Source organism: Syngnathus floridae, chromosome 1 (genome assembly GCF_059516105.1).
Source record: "Syngnathus floridae isolate MCC-2025c chromosome 1, RoL_Sflo_1.0, whole genome shotgun sequence".
NCBI classification, from domain to species: domain Eukaryota; kingdom Metazoa; phylum Chordata; class Actinopteri; order Syngnathiformes; family Syngnathidae; genus Syngnathus; species Syngnathus floridae.
In genome coordinates this window covers 21485647-21508142 of record NC_142413.1, presented here as the reverse complement: position 1 = coordinate 21508142, position 22496 = coordinate 21485647, and the positions used below count along the sequence as shown (strand labels likewise).

The 22496-nt window shown below is 40.5% G+C and overlaps 3 protein-coding genes across 13 annotated transcripts in view; 2 read left to right on the top strand and 1 right to left on the bottom strand.

Annotated features, from left to right (window-relative positions):
* The window catches only part of flrt1b (fibronectin leucine rich transmembrane protein 1b), a 38928-nt gene extending 33882 nt beyond the window's left edge, over positions 1-5046 (top strand). For all 3 annotated transcript variants that reach the window (XM_088386143.1, XM_088386123.1, XM_088386134.1), the window contains one exon: positions 1959-5046. In XM_088386143.1, the coding sequence (XP_088242269.1) occupies positions 1974-4166 (2193 nt within the window). In that variant the 5' untranslated portion in view covers positions 1959-1973 and the 3' untranslated portion in view covers positions 4167-5046. The remainder of the gene's footprint in view (positions 1-1958) is intronic.
* The window catches only part of macrod1 (mono-ADP ribosylhydrolase 1), a 123591-nt gene that overhangs the window by 91344 nt on the left and 9751 nt on the right, over positions 1-22496 (bottom strand). The window lies entirely within an intron of this gene.
* fermt3b (FERM domain containing kindlin 3b) overlaps positions 18202-22496 on the top strand; it is a 22915-nt gene continuing 18620 nt past the window's right edge. The window contains exon 1 of the mRNA XM_088386154.1: positions 18202-18220. The gene's annotated coding sequence lies outside the window, so the exon portion shown is untranslated. The remainder of the gene's footprint in view (positions 18221-22496) is intronic.

Below are 22496 nucleotides of genomic sequence, written 5' to 3'. Positions count from 1 at the left end.
GGATGTGTTAGGGAAAGAAAGTAAAGCTCAAAAAGGAGAAGCGTTATAGTGTTGTATAAGCTTATTGATATTCGTAGACCGTTCCCAATGTCTGTATACCTTGAGAGTCTCTTTTGTGCCGATATTTTCCTTTTAAATGCTGGCAACGCTTAGAATGCTAAAATGGAAACTTGAAATTACGTTTGGAAGGGGGAAGAAAAGGAGCAGAAAAAAAAAATATTGGGTCAATACCAAACTACCCAGCATACAGACTGTTGGTTTTTTTTGGGGTTATTGCGTACCAGCTTCCGTCAAAAGTAATGGTGGTTGATTTTTTTTTACAAAAAGGAGCACAAATGGGCACAACGACCAGGGCGGGGCTACATCAATCTGGCCACCCCATATTCAGGGGGACATTTGTGACCAACTTTCCTGCCATTTTCACATGGATGCAGTCCGACATTATCTAGTTAATTAAGCTCAGCAGAAAATTGGGTTTCAGACTCAATCCTGCTTGTTTTTATAATAATAAGGCTTTTTGTCTTGCTTTTCTTTACTACCGTTGCCTCTCTCCACCTGTGACTGACAGAGCAGCTTTCCATCCGTCTCCTTTCCTCATTTTAATTTGTCCCTTCTCCTCCTCGACAAATCCCCAAACCTTTCGGTCCGTTCTATTGTTGCCATGTCTTGTTCACTTTGCATGGATTTTGACTGCAGCTAAGGGGCTAGTTTGCATCTAGCAAGTTGGAGTTTGTATCCTCGCGCATGCACACGGGCGCATTTGCACAGAGAGGAAAGGAAAAAAATACTTGCCTTGAGAGGATTTGTTTGTCAAACGTGCTGTCAAATCATGTCGGAAAAAAAATATAGCCACAGGCAAAAGAAAAAGAAGGGAATCAAATGAGTCGAGGCCACAGTGTAATCAACACAAATTTCACCACTGTGCGTTATTCAAGTACTAAAAATAGTTCACTCACAGCGAGTGAAATTGAGAGCAGACAATTATTTGTATGTTTTCATGTTAAATATATTGGTGCGTACTGGCATACAAGCAAATAAAAATATAGGCAGTTGGAGGAAGATTCTACCCTCTAAATTTGAGGAAATTTCAAGCCTGAATAATTCAAAGACATTTCACAAACAATAGAAAAACCAAGACAAGATGTGCATTAAGGATGCCGGCTTTTATTGAGACAATGGTTTGTGAGTGCTTTATGATTGCTTCTTTAGTATGTGTGGGCATTTCTCCAAGTATGAAGGGATTCAGCATTTCGATTGCTTCATTTCATTGGGGGGTTTAATGCAGCGCTGTCACACCGAGGTTATTACGCCTGTTGTCTTCACAGCTATCAACAGAAATGTGTGCAATTAATCGGATTTCCTACTCCCAATCATTTTGCCATTTTAGTTTCATGTCAGTCACTCCATTTCAGTTAATCTCTGTCACTGTCCAATTTTCTCCATCCCTGTCATCCATTTGGTTTCCCTGATTCTCGTAATCTTCTTCAGCCAATCACTCTACCACACAGCTCTCTCTGCGTTAAATTGCCCATTTGTCTTGTGCTCGGTTGTGCTGACCCAAATAATAATGGACGGGCTCTCCAAAGTATGTTTCACGATTCAATCCCCAGATCTACTGAAGTAAGAGGAAAAACTTTGCATTTAGTAACAGTTGACCGCATTCACGTCAAGCGGTTCAAGAGTGAAAGGCAAATCATGGACTAAAAACGTCTATTCTTGATCGTGTTTTGGCTGTTAAGATGCGCACAAGTCTCTTTATAGGTCACTGAAAATGCTATTCGGAGAGGTTTCCGTTTAATTGGGATTGTATTTTCATTCGTAAACTTTACTTTTTATACACTGCGTGGAGCAATGAGCAAGAAATCGGCTTTGCGTGAACATAATATAGTAAATACAGTCCACTCCTCACTGAGCTTTGGCAGTAGTTTTAAAAAAGTTTCTTTTGTTTCTTCCATCAGGAGCTGGGCACCAACATGGCAACTGAAAGTCTTGCGGAGCTTCGCGATTGGCTCTTCCTGCTCCTGCTATGCCTCACCTTATTGGCTGAGGTGCTGGAACTGGCAGCAGCTGCAATCGCCTTGGAGACGGGTGAGGGAGAAGAAGGAATTGTCTGTCCCTCAGTCTGCCGTTGCGATGAGGGTTTTGTCTACTGCAACGACCGCGGACTCAGTCTAATTCCTCCTCTACCGTTGACGGCTGCCATCCTCTACCTGCAAAGCAACCGACTGAGTAATGCCGGCCTGCCTCCGTCACTGGAGCGCAGCACTTCCATACGAGTGATTTACCTGTATGCTAACCAGTTGGATGAATTCCCTATACACCTTCCACCTTCATTACGAGAGCTGCATTTGCAGGATAACAACATACGAACGTTACCACGATCATCTTTGGCCAAGTTACCACTACTGGAGCGTCTACACTTGGATGACAATTCAATATCTACAGTTAGCATCCAGGAGCGCGCTTTCTCTGGGACTCCACGGCTCAGACTGCTGTTTCTCTCTCGGAACCACTTGTCAAGCATCCCTGCGGGATTGCCTGCGTCCTTGGAGGAGCTGCGATTAGACGACAACCGAATCAACACCATCCCCACACATGCCTTCCGAGGTCTCTCCTCCTTACGTCGCTTGGTCCTAGACGGGAACCTGCTAGCCAACACACGCATTGCAGATGACACCTTTTCCCGCCTTTCCAATCTGACAGAGCTATCACTAGTCCGAAATGCCATGCAGTCTCCACCGGTCAACCTACCGTCATCGCATCTCATTCGACTCCATTTACAGGACAACGGGATGACTCACATACCGCGAGGGGCTCTGGACGGAATGCGAAGGCTACAGAAGCTAGACCTATCGGGAAACAATCTGACTAGTCTCCCTCGGGGGCTTTTCAAGGACGCAGATAGTTTGGAGTTGCTGCTGCTACGAGGAAACCCCTGGTACTGTAGTTGCAGCCTTCGCTGGCTCCATGCATGGCTTCATAGCTGGGGCTCTGCTGTAACAGTCAGGGGTTTGACCTGTCAGGGACCTGAGGCAGTGAAGGGCCAGTCTCTTAAAGACCTTACCTATCTAATGGAACAGTGTGAAGGACCTCCAGCTGGTCCGGCCACTGGTGTTGGGGTAAACCCATCAGAAAAGAACGGAGGAGGTGATGACAGCGTTGGAGGGGACGGGAAAGCTGTTCCCTATGGCAGCACCACCACTAGCTCTTTGCTGGTCCCCACGCAAGGTTCCCTCTTCACACTCCGAGCTAAGCGGCCGGGCCTAGTTATGCCTCTGCCTGCAGGGGGAGAGGGGCATGTAACCGGAGGAGCCCTGGAGTTGACTGTGAAAGCTCTATCTGCGGACAGCGTTCTGGTCAGCTGGTTGTGCCCACAGCCGGCGCCCTCGTTCCGTTTGTCATGGCTGAGGTTAGGTACCAGTGCGGCACTCGGTTCTATCACAGAGACTCTTGTTCCTGGAGAGAGAAGGCAGTACCATCTTACCCAACTCACACCCCGTTCACATTACCTCATTTGCCTGCTGCCATTACGACAGGAGACCTTTCTCGGCTCCAACATGGGGACGGCTCGCGTTGGCAGTGTTGAAATGAACAATAAAGATTCTACTCCAGCCTGTGCTCAGATAGAAACTGGAGAGGCCGTGGTGAACTCCAGGGGAGAGGGGTCGGATAAGGACACACAAGACTCTGAGCTATCAGCCTTGCCATTGGCAGGGATCATTGGGGGAGCCACAGCGTTAGTAAGCCTACTACTCATCTTTGGTATTTTTTGCTGGTATGGACAAAGAACAAGTTACAAGTCAGGGGACTCTCATTCATACAACAGAGGCCGAGGAGCAAAAAATTACGATGACTATGTAGAGTCGGGCACCAAGAAAGACAATTCTATCTTAGAGATCAGAGCCCCTCCAGCAGGGTTTCAGATGACAGCCATGGCTCACCAGCCACTGCAGCCCAAGCTGGAGGATGTCACCTACATCCACACCATATTCCCCTCTTCTTCTTCTTCTTCTTCCCATGCAAACGGGACGTACAGGAGCAACCACAGAGCCGGCAGCCTCAATGGCACCATTCTTAGCCAAACCAGCCAACATCATGTCACTTATGGTACCAACCGTGGCTACAGAGAGGGCGGTATCCCCGACATAGATTATGCCTACACGTGATGAAACAGGGCTGCACTCCTGAGCCTTGAATGCCTGGCGCCATTTTACGATGACGACCCTGCGGCCACTGGCCATCTTGTCCTTGGTTTCCAAAGTACCCTTTGTGCCTCAGCTGGTTCAAGCCTGATATGTTTGCTAAGTAGAAGAGACCGTTTTCAGCCATGTGGATTTGGATATTGCTATTGCGTGACAGAAGTAATTGTCCTGCTATACTGTACTCTACTTCTGTAACACATTACAGTGGGCCCTTCTTTCAGTGCTATTTATATATGGTTGGATTTTTCTCTTTTGGCTATCTGTGTCTTTCAAAATTGCTGTTCTTCATACACAGTAACTTATTTGAGGTTGATATACTAGGCTTAGGTGATGTAGAAGGAGATATATTTATACTACGCAGGAAAGCCAATTAATGTGTATATAGATAGCTCCCGTATCTTCCGATCAACCGTACTCTCTTTGCTGTGTCGATAACGGGATGACAGAGGAAGAAGTTGAAGGCTGTTATAATCCACTGATGACAGTAAATCGTGGTTGACATGAAAATAGTTGTTCCAAGCGCCCCCTCCTTTACCCTGGATTACTTCACCCAATTTAATTGTTCCTCCTTCCTGCCTCTTTGTTTTTATCCGAGGCGCTTTCATTTCTCTCATGTCTTTTGTGGTGCCGTGAGTGGAGGACGACTTTGTTCTCGCCAAAGGAGCTGACAGCAGTGATAACGGTTCTGACAAAGACATGAGACACAAACCACCACATGGAGAGACTAATGAGTGCGGGAGAGAGAGGAGAGGGAGAGCCATTGGGATGGATGGATGGATGGATGGATGGATGGATGGATGGATGGATGGATGGATGGATGGATGGATGGATGGATGGATGGATGGATGGATGGATGGATGGATGGATGGATGGATGGATGGATGGATGGATGGATGGATGGATGGATGGATGGATGGATGGATGGATGGATGGATGGATGGATGGATGGATGGATGGATGGATGGATGGATGGATGGATGGATGGATGGATGGATGGATGGATGGATGGATGGATGGATGGATGGATGGATGGATGGATGGAAAGAGCAAACATGAGGAAAAAGAGAGAGTGAAGGCTGATGTTTTAGGAATGCGATTGAAAGAATTGTGTTGGTTTAAGTCGGAGCAGTAACAATACAGAGGAAGAAGACAAGTTAAAAAGATTCTGGAACAATGCAAGTGTAGTTAAAACATGGCTAGACATTTGGAGAAAGGTGACGTGCATCAGAACCTCACCCCATCAATGTGACTACTGCACACCAAAAAGGCAAGTTCTCCAAATTATTCTGAGGACAATTAGTTTCAGTTCACAGTGGACTTCTTGTTCCTAGTATGAAATGAGATGCTAAATACAGATATTTTCAAGGACATGACATTATAGTATATGGTAAAATAACCAACATGTGAAGAAAGGTTATTTTGTCTTCCATTCTGAAAATGAGGAAGAAATATAGCAGCAGTCTAATTTCTATGATTTCTCAATATTAACTCATTCTCACTAATGATGAAAGAGAAACCAACTCCTGCATCTGGGAACCTTAATTTAGTAACTCAAATTAGCCGACTGAGACTGGTTTAAATAACGGCAATGTTTTATGCCCTCATAATATTCTGATGGAAATGGAAACTACAGTGTTGTAATTACAATGGCAAAAAGGACTCATTAACATTATAATGAACGTGACGTCTAAACCTAAACTACGGTGTATTTATACTGCCATAGACAAATGTCAAATTAAATCAAATTCTGGGTAAATTTATGGATATTGAACAGTTATACGGCCATACACAAAATTCAATTTTTTGTCTGTTACATTCAATCTCACAACTGACAATTGCTCAAAATGGTACAAAGTAGTATGAGGGCCACACTCAAAATAAAAAAAAAACTATAATTGGAAGGTAAAAGTTAACCAGTTATCAGTTAATATTTGTAATATTTTTTAACCTGTTAAAATCACCCCTCATTGGAAGATTATATCTTAAACAATGACAACAATCTCGTAGGATTCCTTTGAATTAGTTTTTGTAGGGATGTTTGATACCTCTTTTTTTTCAGACCGATACCGGTATGAGTATTCACTTTTTGAATACTCACTGATACCGAGTACCATTACCTCACCTATTTTTTTATAGATATACAATTTCATTCAACACAATGTTGGCAAAAATATTGGCAAAAACCTTTCTGAAGCAAATGATGATTCGCCGATATAGCAGCAGAGTGCCCACTACAGTGGAGGAGGACTAAATAACTTAAGTATAAGTAACCCAATACCATTATCGGCCCTTATCATCGGTACCCTCCCATCCCTACATTTCTGTGTGGTCCTACAACTCCTTTGCGCAAAAGCAAAATTGAAAAGGTTCCACAATTGCATATGATCTGATGCATGTGGTCCACTCTAGTTAAAACGACTTCATAACACTTGCTTAAGATGTAATAAAATATAGATAAAAATTAAACAATTGCTGATTGTTTTGACCGAGCGGATATTTCAGTTGCCATCTTGTGTGAGATGAACTAGCTGGAAAGATGCAGTTGACTCAGGGTCTATCGTCCAGTTTCGGTAGCCTTCATGAAGCAAAGACACACGAAGGGATGTTTTGATAACAGGGACAACAGGCTGACCGCCACACTGTGCACTTCAACATACAACACAAGACAGCTGGGAGGGCACCAAGTGCTTTCCAAATGCCCTTGACGGTATATTCTAAGGGAGGAAGAACAGTTGAGTAGAGATATTGGCAAAGCTACTGTGTTGTTTTAATTTAATTTTTTCATGTCTGCACTTGTTTTGAGGTTTCTGTTTAATAGCACTGAGGCTACCTTTCACTCTGTAGAAATCCTTATTCCTTGAAAAAAAAAAAAAATGTCACCCTCAGATGTGATGATGAGAACGCTGTTATGTATAAAAATGGGTGCAAAATTTTACTCCAGTTATTGGTCTGTTGTCTTCTTTTCTACATGAATGAATAAAGGCTGAATAAAGAGAGCGGTCTTTCTAAGAGTTATCTTTGAATGTATGACATACATGTGTGGGAGGAGTGTCATTAAAACCAAGAGAAGGCTCCATATATAACTTGATTGCCTAAAGGGAAAAAAAAAATGAAAATTCAAGATTATTCATATGATTTGTGATGAGAAGAAGACCTCATTATATGGCACAATGCATCAGCAGATACATGCGGCCAACCAGTTTGAAGAAAACCACAAAACAAGAAGCAGACATATCCATCTTCATCCTGACACTCCTGACACATTTGTGCGTCCAAGCACACCAGAAAGTTGCAAGTGTGCATTTGTTCAGATGCGCTTACGATCCTGACTAAAAACGTCGGGGAGTATTCAAACGAGTGCTAATGCTTGCTTGTTGAATGGATCGATGTGAGAGGCATATGAGTGTATCTTAGTGTGAGTGCTTGTGGTAGGCGTGTCTGGATGGGAAATACGGTGTTACCTGAGGATGCAGATTAAACACAAGAATTGAATTGACACCAACTGAGACTCCACGCTAAAGCATTTCCAAGCATAAATGCACTGCTTCTAAAATGTCTACACACCCCTGCTAAAATCCCAAAAAATGAGACCCAGATAAATAATTTCAAACCTTTTTCCATCATTATGACTTGTGCAACTTATTCAATCATAATTAGCTTTTATTTTGTTTTGACTTTTGTTTTTTTAAACCCAATAATTGGTTTTGGAGTGTGCTTGTTAGTAGGGTTTTCTTTATGCAGAAAATCTGTTCTTATTTGTTTCAGCTTTTTAATAGTAAGGAATAATTGTCAAGTGCAAAATTAAAAAAAAAAAAGTCAAATTAAAGGGACAATGTGTGAAATGTTGTGCCATCTAGTGCAACTTGAAGCCCGCACACTACGATGCCTCACAGAGACCACACATTGCATTAAATGAACATACTATACAGCTCAGTTAATACCACATTGAATATACGTACATTAAAAGCAGCGGGTAAGGGCAACTCCTGTTCCTCCCAACCTAAGTAAGTAAAAATGAAATGAAATGTTTTTTTTTCCTAAAAATCCGTTCACATACCAAAGTGTAACGTCCAAAGACCCGCGCTAATTGTGGTGGTGGTGGGGGGCAAATGCTGTGTGTGTGTATGAGCACGATGGCGGGAGGCAGGCCGCCTCTTTAACGGTCTTGATTCCCTTTGTAAGTCAACGGGTGTTTAGCATTCTACTGGATTTAGCACAGATGCTCGTGAACCCCTACCCCAGATGGCGGAGGCGAAAACAGATTGCGAGGATGTGAGGACTTGCGGTAGCGGCCATCATTAATGATGCTGGAGGCTCTGCAAAGACATCGGCAACGGTACACCTCCAGCAGGACGAGGTCTTGCCTTTCAGTGAGTGTTGTTTGCTTGCTTTGGGGTTAATGGACCGTGAAGCCGCACTTGGATTCTATGGCAGCCGAGCAGAAGGTCATGTCGCACGAATAAGGAGAATGGCCTTTAAAAACTCTGGAGAGGATGGAGTCTTTTGAACAGCACAAGCCAGGGTGTTAATGGTTGAGGCAGGGTCATAAGCCAGAGGTGCACTCAGCATTCTGATGTTTAGGAATCACAGATGCGCCACCAACAATAAATATCGTATTAATGCCTTTTACTAGCTTTTAAGTTGTCATTTCTATCAGTTTACTTTTATTGGGGTGGGTCTGTTTCGAGGCTTCATCATTTGTTTATTGGCCATTTTCATATAATTAGATCAATAACAGTAAAAACCTACCGCGCTGAATTTCCTTTTTTTTACTGATATGCAAATTATTGGAAGTCGTTTTCATTCAAATGGTAATAATCGCTTTCAAGAAAAAATATATTCTGAAGTAATATTTGTCAAATGTTTAATGTCAAAATGTCTTTACCGTTATGTCCCAAGTAAGGTTTCATGATTTGAAACCTGTTTTCAGAATTTCCTATTAGTTTTTTAATGTATTACATTTTTCTTCTATTACTTAATATGCCTCATCCATGAAAACTAGCACTGTTTTCTTTTTTAGTGTTCTTTTACAAATGGTCCGTCTTTGACATTCAGCTTTGCATTTTGCATTCACACGATAGCTGACAGCAAAACAAATGGAAAGAAACATATGAAATTGTGAAAGTGTCATGACTTTACCATTATTACGATTGTGTAAAGACAAGTGTAATGAGTAATCAGGATCCAATGTTTGAAGGATAAAACATGGAAATTGTGCTACTCACAGGATTTTTAAGAAGTTATTTTAATTTACAATTACGCGAGAAGCGTATTTCAGTGTGCCACCACAATTTGCTCTGCCAGTGAGTATTGCAATTTCTAAGATTTTTAAATCATCAATAACTTTTTAAAAGTACTGTTTTAAGCATGCTGTTTCAGAATTGGAAAGCTGTACACATAAAACCAAAGTGGCGTTAAAAAAAATAGCTATATTAGGTTTTGTGTGTTGTGTCTATTCTTGAACAAATAATGACAAATATATGGCGAGGATCAATAAACACCTGCAATATCTAACCAAAGCACACATTTTACATGTAGGGATAGAACTCAAAAAACACTTTTTTTTTTTTTTAAGAACCAATGATTTGGCTAATCGATTCCTCTTGAGTTTTAAATGAGTGATGACATGGTGACACACACAAGAAAAGTAGTTTAGTTTTGAATTTTTTTCTAGCATGGCATCAGAAGCTCTCCGAAATTTGCATTTTAAGCTTTTCTAGCAATACCATTTCCAGTGAGAATTTGCGCATTGAAAATCCTATTTAAGATGGTCAGAGGCTAATATCCCATCAGGCCTGGTTCTAATTGCTTGAGCTTAATAAGAATCTTTGTGCATTTGTCACTCGGCTCTTGACTTCCATTAGCAGTCTGCGACACACTGTGGCCTCTCCACCAAAAGGTTGAGGACCCAGGTGAGGGGTAGGTATCTATGACAACCTCTGCATTTCAGAGAAGACAGTTTCAAATAACCGTAATCTTCCTATCCAGCCATGACGGTGATGTGGAGTACAATCAATATTGCATCTTTTCTGCGTTCTATATGCAAACTGTACGCTCATGCGAGTGCTTTTCAATGCAAAGGCCAGGTTAAGTGCAATTTTTCCGCTGTGTTGCAGGAGAAGCATCTACTCTTTTCCACAATGACCTGAGATCATTATTGAGATATATAGTACATCACTTAGTAGGTCGTTCATTCAAATTTAAATACACTGCAAGAGTGAAAAGAGGGTTGAGTCATTGACACACAGCATGTAGTGAAACCTCTGAGTTCCTTGGATTCAATCACATTTTTGAAAAAAAAATTTCCCACAGAAAGCGATAAATGATTTCATTGAATATTGCACCTATGCATTCCAAGGTCAACTTAAATCAACTCTACAGTACAGTTCAGTTCTGAGAAGCATTTTTACTTTTCGTTTTCTTAAATGTCATTTAAGTGTATTAAAAATTTTTTTTTAAAAAACTATCAAAAACAGCAGCAAAGACTTCACGCAACTCACTTAACAATGCACACACATTTGATGGGACAGTGACCTGTACTGTTCAGCTTTTGTCATGAACGTTACTTTCCTTCATGATGTCATTGTCATATTTTATTTTGTTGGCATCGCTCGTGCCCTTCTGTGGTGGCATCACCCAAAAATAACTATAATATTAATAATTAATCTTATTATTACTATTCTAACAACATCCATATAAAGTGTCAAAGTGTGTGAGTGTGTGTGTACGTGCGTGCAATCAATTGAAGATAATGAAATAGAATTTCTGTTATTTGCTTCTTGGAAACAACACTAACATTGCTCTGGGAGAGTGTTGGCGGAGGAGCTTGATTGGCGACGTGTTTATGTGGCTTAAAAATGCTTTTATTCTCTGTAAACAAGAGCGCTCACTTATTTTCCACTCTCTGGAATCTGCTTCCAATAGTAGGAGATGGCCAAAAGCTGTCAGGAACGAGCCAGCAAGATCCAGCATGCGGGGTGGAATGGCACACTGCGCGGGACAAATCCGACAAGCCAATTTCACCATGGCAAGAAACATGATGTCTTTAATTCTTTGGATATTTTAATGAAAACATTTCAAGAGGCCTGGGCACTGTTTCAAATAGTATGTGTGGTAGGGGGGCATAATACGTCTTAAGGCACTTACATTTTGACAGTATTACAGCATTATTCCAATCAGCATCTATTATATTTTAGCAAGTAATATACCGTATTGGCCCGAATATAAGACGGTGTTTTTTGCATTGAAATAAGACTGAAAAAGTGGGAGTCGTCTTACATTCGGGGTCTAGACATTATACCCATTCACAACGCTAGATGGCGCCAGATATCTTCAAAGCGAATGCTGAACTTAACTCCCCAGGCCAAAGCGAACCCCTGTCACGAAGAAGAAAAATAGCGGTAGCAGTTTGCATTATTTTATTGCAACGGTTTTTCTTATTCGGATTTGTTTCAAGACTACAGTTACAGTTAGACTTTACTTTGATGGTTAATGCAGTTATTGCAATTTTGTTGCTTTATCACAGTAGATTAGTTTATTTACATTTCAAAAACTAGAAGCCATTAATTTACAAACGTGATTGCACTTTAGTTTACATTTCTAAATGTTCAGATATTAAGATGTGATAGACAGTTTTTTCATAATTTGAATGAGGCAGAATAACATGCTTTTTCTCTCAAATTTATTGTTATAATCATTTGTTTCAGATGTACTGTAATTATTTTCTGTATAAAAATTAAATTTGGTGTTGAAAAAGTCTTTTTTTCAAATTTGTGTCTTGAAAAAGAGGGGGTCGTCATATAATCAGGGTCGTCTTCTATTCGGGCCATTACAGTGCTTGTTAGATTCCATTTCTTTTGCACTGTCTCATGTGCTGCTAAAAGAAACATCTGACACTTGCAAAGCTGTATGTTCCACTGTGACTGTGCCCTGCAGGTGAAGGTGAAAAGTGGATTTTTCCTCATTTCTTTTACTATGAACAGTTTCCTGCTGCGGCCCAAAATGACAGCCAGAGTTCAACCGGCGGAAAAGACTTCAGTTGCAGCAGTGCAGCTTAAACAATGACACGAAGCGCGCTGCGAAGCTCCATAAAGCCGAGAGCAGCTGCACCCGGGCGATAATTCTCTCTGGGTGGGATTTTATACTGTCATTTAAGGGATTATTATGCAAATATTGATTACAGCCATTTCAATACAGGAGCTCATCTTAGCCCAGTGCAGTAAAATGCATTTTAATAAATTCCAGTTGTGTTTGTTTTTGCAGCCACTTCACCTTGTCCATGCTTAAATAATTTGCAGTATAGGAGTGAAGCATCTTTGAGTGTTTGCATACGTTATGTTCCTTAAGCAAAAGGTCAATGTATTCCTGTCAATGTATGCATTTACGTGGGCTTGAATGCATATATTTCACACATAAGCGTTTTCACACAGCATTACTTTAAAATGATAGTTTAGAGTCCATATTGACTGTAATTAAGGTATCTAATCCACAAAATGAAAGGCAGGAGGAAATAAGTGTGATTAAAACCATTTTTAAATAGGCAGGGGCAAAAAGAGAGAAATGCCATTTGATGCAATGTAAGAATAAAGGTGCAAGGACATTCCGAGCTAATGATACTACAACATATAAAGCAGTGGTTTAAAACAGCACACACTGGCCAAAAAGGCACACACCCTAAGGAAAAGAAAAATCAATATTCAGCACACATGCGCAGATTTTCAAAAATCTAACTCTAATCCGTCTTGGAGCCCCAGTCTGCATTTGCAATCCCTTCATGAAGTCATCGTCGGAAAGTGGACAGAACCACGGCAAACAAACGAGAGACGGGTAAACAAGCGCACCTGTTCACCCCTTGAGCGACAGGGGACTGATGGTCCCCGAGGATCGACCGAGTTGCAAAACAAACAACTGATTCATTCTCTCTGCAAAGAGAGGAACGGCGAGCTACCTCGCAGCTATGAAGTGATCCAGCAACAAGAAAACATTAAGCCATGGCCTGTGATCCTCTGAAGCAATACCCAGAGAGGACATCACAAGAATCAACAAGGTAGAGGGAAAATTAAAAAAAAAAAAAAAAAAAAGAAAGTAAAGAAAAAGAAACAGGCTAACCTCTGGGGATTAGACGAACACCAACTGCATGAACAACAATGGTGTCACTGCTTGAAGCTTCAGCAAGAAATTAGCCTCACATTCATGCCATAACTATGTCATTAAGATGCACTTTATGTATGAATCCCTGAGGAAATAAGATGTTAACTACAATCAAGACTCTAAAACAAGCAAATTGTATTGCCTCGTGTGGAACAAACAAAGGAATCTTACCTTTTCATATCTTATCATTCCCAATGTTAATTCTATATATGTACAATATACTGCAAGTACCATACTATGTACTTTTATTTTGAATTTAGAATAGGCCCCAGCTCTCAGTGACCCCGAACATGATGAGCGGACAGAATAAGAAAAGGATGGCCGGAAAACAATTTTAGAATATGGTGAGATCTCAAACACTACAAACACAAAACAAGATGCATTAAGACAATTGTAAGCACAAAAGGATATCTGATGTCTCAGTGGGATGGTGGCAACCACACAACACCAGCTAGGATTCAAACTTTCATCTCCAGCGGAACCTCGCTCTAATCAGTGCTGGTGATATGCACAAAATTTAGTATCTCAATATTCATACAACAAACGAACAAAACAATAAGGATATTACTAGAGCAGTACTACTCGGAAACGTTACCAGTCCCTGTCGGTCGATGGCACCGCAGCACTGTTTACTGGTGCTGTGGCCAATTGTGACCGCTTCTGGAACTAACAGACTCAAATTTATATTTAGACGCAAATCAAATTGTTTTAAGAAAACAACTGAAATAGTGAGACAGACTTGTGAGCACAATCTCTCGTACACAATATATAATTTTTGTGATACTATTGACTGCACGCATATTTTTCTAAATTGATGTTTGATTTTAATGCTTCTCATTTTAGGTTGTTGTTTGTTTTTTACATCTGCCCAAGGGACTGCCAATGAAAATGAGGTTAATTTAGCTAAACTGGGTCAATTTACATTGTACAATGTTGATTAATGTGTATTGTCCCTTTTAAATAAATAAATATGAAATAGCTGCTTTAGAAGGGGCTTTTGAGTAGACTGGACACTATTTCTGTCCGGTGAATTCAGGGTTTGTTGGTTCCGGTCCATTAAATCTCAGTTCCACTGTATATTTACGTGATTTTCATTGATCAACCCCATCAATCTGCAGAGCATCAAAGTTTTTCTAAAATCCTTCTAAAATGCAGTGTAGCCATCTCTTTTTTGTTCCCCAGTCGCCATTGAAATTGAAGCCGTTAAGCAAGAATACGTATATGTAAGGCCACGGACAAGCAGTATAATACAGTCATGCAGACACATATGAAGAATAATAGTAATATTTTTCTGTATTGTGATATTGCCTGTCTACATGTGTCGTAATATACAGTAGTATAAGTAATTGAGTTACTGGTCTGTACTCATTCAATATTACCATATTGAGAGTGACATTAGCTGGGAAATGGACTGAATTTTTTTTCTTTTCTTTCTTTCTGCAAAGGCTAAAGAATCAGACGTGCTTTCATCTCCTTTCCACATGAACAATCTGTGAGCAAAGGCAATTTGGGAGAAGGGCGCACTGCAGGCGGTGGGCTCTGCGTTTGGACGTCTACTTCCACAGCTCTCAGCTTTCACTCATGCTCGGCTTACGGCCCAACTCGGCAGGGCTCCACTCTGGACTAGACTCAGCCCTTGTACTAAGGGCATATTGCGGCATCTCTCAAACACTGACACTTAGCAAAAGCTCATGTAGTACGATAGCAAAAATATTACGAAAGTAAAACTGCATAGTCAATTTCTTGAATAAAATCTTAACCCCTCTCATTCAGATGCTTCTTTATGTGAGTCGCTGGCAGAAATGTGCGTATATCTTCAATTTCTTGAATAAAATCTTAACTCTCCACATTCAGATGCTTCCTTCTCTTGTGGTGCCTGCTGACGTCAAGGAGGAGTATCGCTACATATCCTGAGTATAAGGGATTCCGCAGACTTCAAGGCATAGCCCACAACGCAAACTTTAAAAAGCCACTCATAGTAGTAACCATCCTAGTCAATATCACCCTAACAAAATGCATGCTGTCAAAAGTTATTTTTGCTAATATTTTGGGGCGTCTGGAACGGATTGATTTTATTCACATTATCTTCAATGGGAACGGTTATTTTGGATTTTATGTCTGTTAGTCAGACATTCTGGAACGGATTGATTTTATTCACATTATTTTCTATAGGAACAGTTGTTTTGGATTTTATATATTTCAGTCAGACATTCTGGGACGGATCCACTGTACTCATAAACATTGGCACGCAAATGCTGCATCACCATCGAGTCAAATAATAAAAAAATAAAATAAAATCAGTTCTTTATTGCTATAATTGATCAGTAAGTAATACTTACGGAGAAACCAATTAAAAAGATCCTAAAGCAACAATGCAAAAATAATACAGGCATATTACAGATCATTTTTAAGAAGAAAGATCTGGCTTGTGGTTTACAGCTCTTTTTCATTATAGGAAAAAGTAATGAAAATCAGCAAGCTCACTTTGGCATAATCCTGCTGACACAGACTAACACAGAAATCTAATTAGACGGAGCAGATGCAATATAGTTATCATGCTGATAAATGTGTTGACGGTGAAGAAAAAACAATTAAAGGATAAACATGTCTTTTTCTCGACATTATCAACCTCAGTTTATTTGTCAGTTCATTGGGGAGTCATTCATGATTTGTATTGTGCTTAAAACACAACGAAATCATTGGAAAATAACTGCAAAAAATTGCTTTTTAAGTGCCAGCAATAAGGGAATTGTGGTTGGACAATGTCATGCATTGCTGCCACAAACAATGTTGTTGGGGGAGAAAAAAGCTCTACTGATGCTTTAGTTGTTAGAGAGTGAGATTTTCAAAGAGGAAAGGTGAGAAAAAAGAAAATACATGTACTGCAGAAACTTTTAGATCTCATAATAATACAGCATTACTCAGCGTGGTATGGCACTGTTTGTATCTTCTAAATAATCATACTCAAGATAAATGTCAGAATATGCAGCTGCCATAGTGATTCCCACTGCGCTGAACTGCTACTTTGTGAACTTGCTTAACACCCAGTGTTAGCTAACCTCCAGAACTTTGTTGACAGCAAGCAGCATTATCATTCAGCTATGCAATCTCTGCTGGTTGTAAGCACATTAACAATGCATGAGTAACTATCTTTAAAAATACATAAAAACACACAAACATTTGCAAAATGCTGACCGAGCGCTTTCACTGTCCTCGCAACCGCACAACAATGCGACAATGTATATGCCTGCGCGCAGATAAATAGATGACATGACTCGAACTTGCAGGAACAAATGTGATTGAGGCATCCTTTGAATCCCAATAAATAAAATTAAAAAAACTTGCCCTCATTGGTTTGAATGGCAAGCAACACACCTGGACGTATTTTGCCTTCACTTTAGTTGATGAGCACGGCGCCCTGGGGAGAGGGATAAATAATCCTCTTTAATCACAGCACGGCATGTTAAGAGAGAAGATTAAACCAAAGATGTGTCTTTGTGTGGGTGCTTAAAAGAGATGTACGTATTTCGGGGGACTACTAAACATCCATCCAACCATCCATTATGAATTAAAACATCCCGGCACGGGTTGAATGGAAGCCATTTAATGTGTGTATAAAAATGGCTGGATATGAACTGATGAAAAATGTACTGCATGTTACAGAGTGTAATCACTTTTATTCACTCAACAACAAACTGTATAAAACTGTGCATCTCTGTTATTTAGGCTAATTTAATTTTGAAATGGATTGTGCCACATTTAGCAACTGTCTGTGCCAGTGTAATCCCTCAATGGATTGTCGTCTAACCATGTGCCTTGGGATACAATGGCGGAGCCCACTCACACTCAGGTAATTCAGCATGTTAAGTGGATTCTTGCTTCGATAGTCATTAAACTGCATCCTACACAATGCTGCCATGTACCCTGAGCAGCCAAAACATCAGATCTAATGAGGTCCAAAACAAGAGTTGGATCAAACAATCGGCTTTCATGAAGATAATGATGGTCAGTTTTGATTAACACGAGAAGTACTTTAACGGTTTGCAGTGGTGTGGAACTACATGGCAACAAAAAGCCATTGACAAGTAAATGAAACAAGAATCTAATTGTATTTCCATTCATTCAATGGGGTAAGATGATTTTATAATAGTATTTGATTAAACCCAAGGCACCACCGTATATATTTTGTTTCCTAATCAATGCCCAGTATTTGCAGACACAAATTGTTTGAAATGTATCACTTGAAAATTAAATAAATTGGATATAAAAGGCACTAAATCGGGCATTTCGACCCGCAGTCAATTCAGCACCTCTGCAAAGGCAGAATTTTTTATGCAAAACTTTTCCTTATCACAAATGGGGGGAAACAGGCTGCTGAGCCCTGTCATACTGAATATACATATATTGCACACAAAAAAATGGGCTTTTGACACATTAATGAATCCCCATAAACAAATCAAATATGGGCTGCCTTGAAACTCAACACTTTCTCCGTACAAAACAGGCACACACTGACGACCGCAAAACAACATGCTTATCAAATCATCTGTGGAGTGAACGGATCAGAGAAAAAAGTTTGGACACACAACAAAAGTAATGCTTGAGAAAATCCTGATGAGAAAGCGTTTCATTATCGACCAACGGGCACTCTGTATGATTCATCAGCATGTTTGTCAGAGCTCGAACCAACCAGAGCTGCCCGTTCTAGCTTTGGACAATAGTGACAATAGGATAAGTGGATAAATACCTCCCATAAATAGTCATGTCATTTCCTAAGCCCTGATAATGCAGCTGGGTCGCTGCCGCACAGCGCGCCTCTATCAGATGCCGCTTTACAACAATGGCGGATAGATGGCAATTATAAGATGGTAATTGTGTGCGGTGTTTGTCGTGTTTCCTGTACGCCTGCCGCAGAGGTGTGTGTGTGACGGTTTTGTCTGCGATAAGGACGTGATCAGACAATGACAATGATCTACTGGCAGTGGGGAAGAGGAAGCTGGGCCTCGGGGTTGGTTTGAAGCCTTTGAAGGCTCTACTCACACTCGCATGTCACTTTGTTCAACATGTTAGGATAACCCAAGAGACAGGCTTATTGTCACCATGCATTAGGGTGCATTACTGAAATAATGAGGATAAACCCTTGTAATTTCCATTCATGTTTTAGCATGATTGTTCATCTCAGTGTGACCTGCGATTGGGTGGCAACCAGTTCAGGGTGTCCCCTGCCTACTGCCCAATGACAGCTGGGATAGACTCCAGCACGCCCGCGACCCCCGTGGGGATAAAGCGGTACGGAAAATGGATGGATGGATATTAAATGCATCACTTTATAATAAAGACAAAAAAAATAAGTATTATTTAAATTGTTCTCTTAATTCATCCATATTTTTAAACAACTGAACTGTAGCCGCCAAATACTTTGAAGACGCAGGCGGCATTTTTATGCTAAACTGATTATCGGGCTGTCAGTGGAACCAATATTTTGCAAAGACAGACAGGCAGCTCACTATTATTGATACAAAGAGCAGGAAATATAAAATCATTAGTCATCCGGGGAGTACATTAAGCGAGTCAAGAAATGAGACGCAAGTTTGACAGTTTGGCTGCTTTACAACGTGCACATTACTGTCACACTGCCAGATATCCTCAGAGGACAATATCAAAAACCTAGGTCACATTGAATTGAGCATGCTCAAAGCCAAATAATACTTGACGTGCTTGACATTCAGTCCAGTAGCAAGCAGCATTTATTAGTGGATTTTTCATCTGAGGTTGGGATGACATTAGATTTGACTGCAACCAGAAGGCACACTGTATTTAGATCTGTATTAGTGAGTACTTTCAGGAAATAAAGTGGCAATTTGTAGTAATTCGCCTATTAAAAAAGGGCCAAATTATGGTATGTTGTCTTTTTTCATTTGGTTTCAAAATCACTTAAATTCACAATTATAGGGAGAGTTTGGGAATTGAAGAAAAAAAAATCTATAGGGAGAGTTTGGGAATTGAAGAAAAAATTTGTATAGTATTTCTATAGTGTATTTGAATTATTTATTGACTTTTTAAGGGAAAAATAAGTTAAACAAAAAAAATATTTTAACCGTGTGCCTGTAGCACTTTGAAATGATAATGAATGAAAAGTGCATTATAAATCAAATGTATTATTCTCATTACTATTATTATTACAAGACTTGATTTTGAATGTGTAATAATTGCATTTGCTTCAAGCATTATTCCTCAAAAAAGAATTCCATAGTGTGCCATGCAAACTATTCAACAAGTTTATCTCTCAGATCCACAATGCAGGTTCTTTTGTGGTTCAACATGCAATCACAAGGGAAACTTGCTCTCAGTTCACGTATTACCCAGGCAACGTGTCCGCTGCCTCTATTACTCCGATTTGTTGTGACAGTTCGGAGGGTGCGCACATAAGCCGCAACACGGCTCAAGCGCACACAGTAACAGCCGTAGGTAAACAAATTAAACATATACAGTTTAGAGACGGTTTCCCTTTAAAGGCCTCACTTCATTAACATGAGTCACAACTGGGGGAAAACAACAAAGGAACACGCCCGTTTTCACTCCATGACAGTGGCTCTGATGGGCTAAGAGCAGACTCCTTTTCTCCTTTACTCGCCGATTCACTCCATCTCTTTCCATCTCCCGTATCGGCGCAATCAGGCTAATGAGGCTAGCGCATTCTTTTTCCCTTCCTGCTTGCTAAAGTGCCGATTGATTGGAGGGGTGGAAAAGCTCTTAACAACGGAGGGGTGGGAGAAAAATAATTAGCAAGAATGAGCTTTTTTTGCAAACTCCAACAGTTTGGCTTTTCTTTTTGCACTTATTTACTGACACGGACAACATTAGGGATTAACTTTGCAAGGGTATACTACGTTAACCTCTCAATGTCAGGGTGTAAATCTGTCTCAAGCTGTAAACCCAAGCCCGTTTGTCTATGATGATGTCGAAATGGAAGCGTGGGTGGAGGTGGGGGGTTGATACTATGGCGGGCAAAACTCTGGAGATGTGCAAAACAGCATGAAGCGTTGTGATTTTTCATCCATCTTCCCTGACACAGACGGCAGTGGAGCATCCCACACAAACTCAAGGCAGTGAACCTTGAAAGCTCCAAATTTTCAGTACACTGAGGACATTAACGCCGTCGCCCAAATGACCAGTAAAGTCATGTTTCTGACAGTGGCGGCGTGATTAACTCGGACAGATCTGGACTGGAAAAAGTGGAGCAGTAGCCCTGTCTAAAGTCATACTGCGGCTAATTCACACAGCCACCGCAGTCTCTCAGAAGCACGCCGTCGGCAAAGACGCAGATACGAGAGGACAGAGTGGACATAACAACGTGACTCCAGAGCTGTGATGTAAACTGATAAAGATTCGAGCGTGTGGATTAAAAATAGGATGAGACAGGGCAAAGCAGCCAAGTTACAAAATACAACTTTTGAGAACTACAACTTAGTGTGACAGACTTTGGTGATCATATTCATCACCGTGAAGTGGTTAATTAAGAGTAATTAAGTGTAATGTCAAACTAATTTAAGATTTTTGCAATTGTAAGGCTCATTAAGCCAGAGCACTTCTCAAGTGTCTTGGGAGGCCAACACATAGCATGTCCACTCCACTGTGACAGGCTACTATCCTGTATAAACTGAATTTTACTGTGATTCCATCAATCAATATAACATTTGAAAAATGTATTCTTTTTGAGAAAATTATAGAGACCAATGAGGGCTTTGCATTTTAATATTCTGGGATTAGTATGTTTATTCTTAGAGCTGCTCTGTGTGCCTTGACTTGCCAGCTATAGAAAAATAACTTTTTTTTTTTTCATAGATTTGGAATGAAAATTAGGGCCGTAGACAAATGTGATGTATATTATACGGAATATTTGCATTTCAATTTACAAGATGATGCAAATACAATCAGGGAGTAATGTATGTGTAATGTGCGAATTTCTAATTAACCTTAAAGTCTGTAAATTGTCAAGCGATGGAATTTATGGCACTATGATTATATCTTTATTGTAAACACAAAACTGTGAACAAGTAAGTACTATGTTGTGTGTCCACTGAAGCAAATCAGATGCCGGCTCATAAATCCAGGGTAATTTTATCATTTGTTTCAATGTAAACAGAATGTGTTTAGGAACCATTGCAGTTACTATTCACAGCGTTCCCTGTTGCCCAGGGTAACATTAAATGTTACATTGGATGCTGTCTGTTGCCTCTACAGCTGCCAAGTGTGCAAAATCTCTTTTCAAATTTAGACGTGTTCGTTGCGTTCAATCTGCCCTCTAATGCTGCAGCTCAGTAGGTGTAATCATAGTGTAACCGCAATGGCATCATGTGCCTACCCTCTAAAAGTCCCTTTTGTGCAGTATTCCTTGCCAGCTTGTTTGTTGTGTTAATATCTCGGCACGCTGCCCAGCTCTGTTTTGAAGGCCCCCTCAATAGAACCGTTGGTCTGTTTTGGATCACATTACCTGCACAGATGTCCTGCCTTGTTTCAATTGATAAAACTTTTTAAACTCAACCTTTCCCTTGAGGGGAGGGGCTTCCCCCCCCTCCATATTTCATTCATCACGTTTTCTGACATTTCAAACCGTGAACAATTGATGGGAGATTAAGCACTAATGAAAATAGCGCATCGAAAGCTAAGGAAAGTCTTTTTCCACCTATTTTCGAAAAAGTGACAAGCCAAATGAAAATGAGCTAACCCATCCAGACAAATATCTGATGAAATGTCATCTCATCCAAGAACTTTTACAATTGACACTGCTGTGATATAAATGCTTCTCTGGTTTTCATCGCTGATCACAATCTGATATAATCTACCTGACTCTGATGGATTCACCCCCCTGTCTCTCTCTCTCTCCCTGTCTGCCGCTTTCCCTCTCTCTCAGAGCAACACCAGTTTCCAACCCCAAGTGCTCATGTATAAACAGCTGAATGACAGAACAGTGGAAATACTGAGGGGCATTGATATGTTCTAGTGGACGATGCATTCAGTGACTAATTGCAACACTATGACTGTATAGTTATATAGTTCATATCAGTAGGAATCTCGTACAAAGCTGTATTCTCCTGCTATCATTTACATTGCAAGGTTAGAAAGCTGATTTTCTAAAGGAAT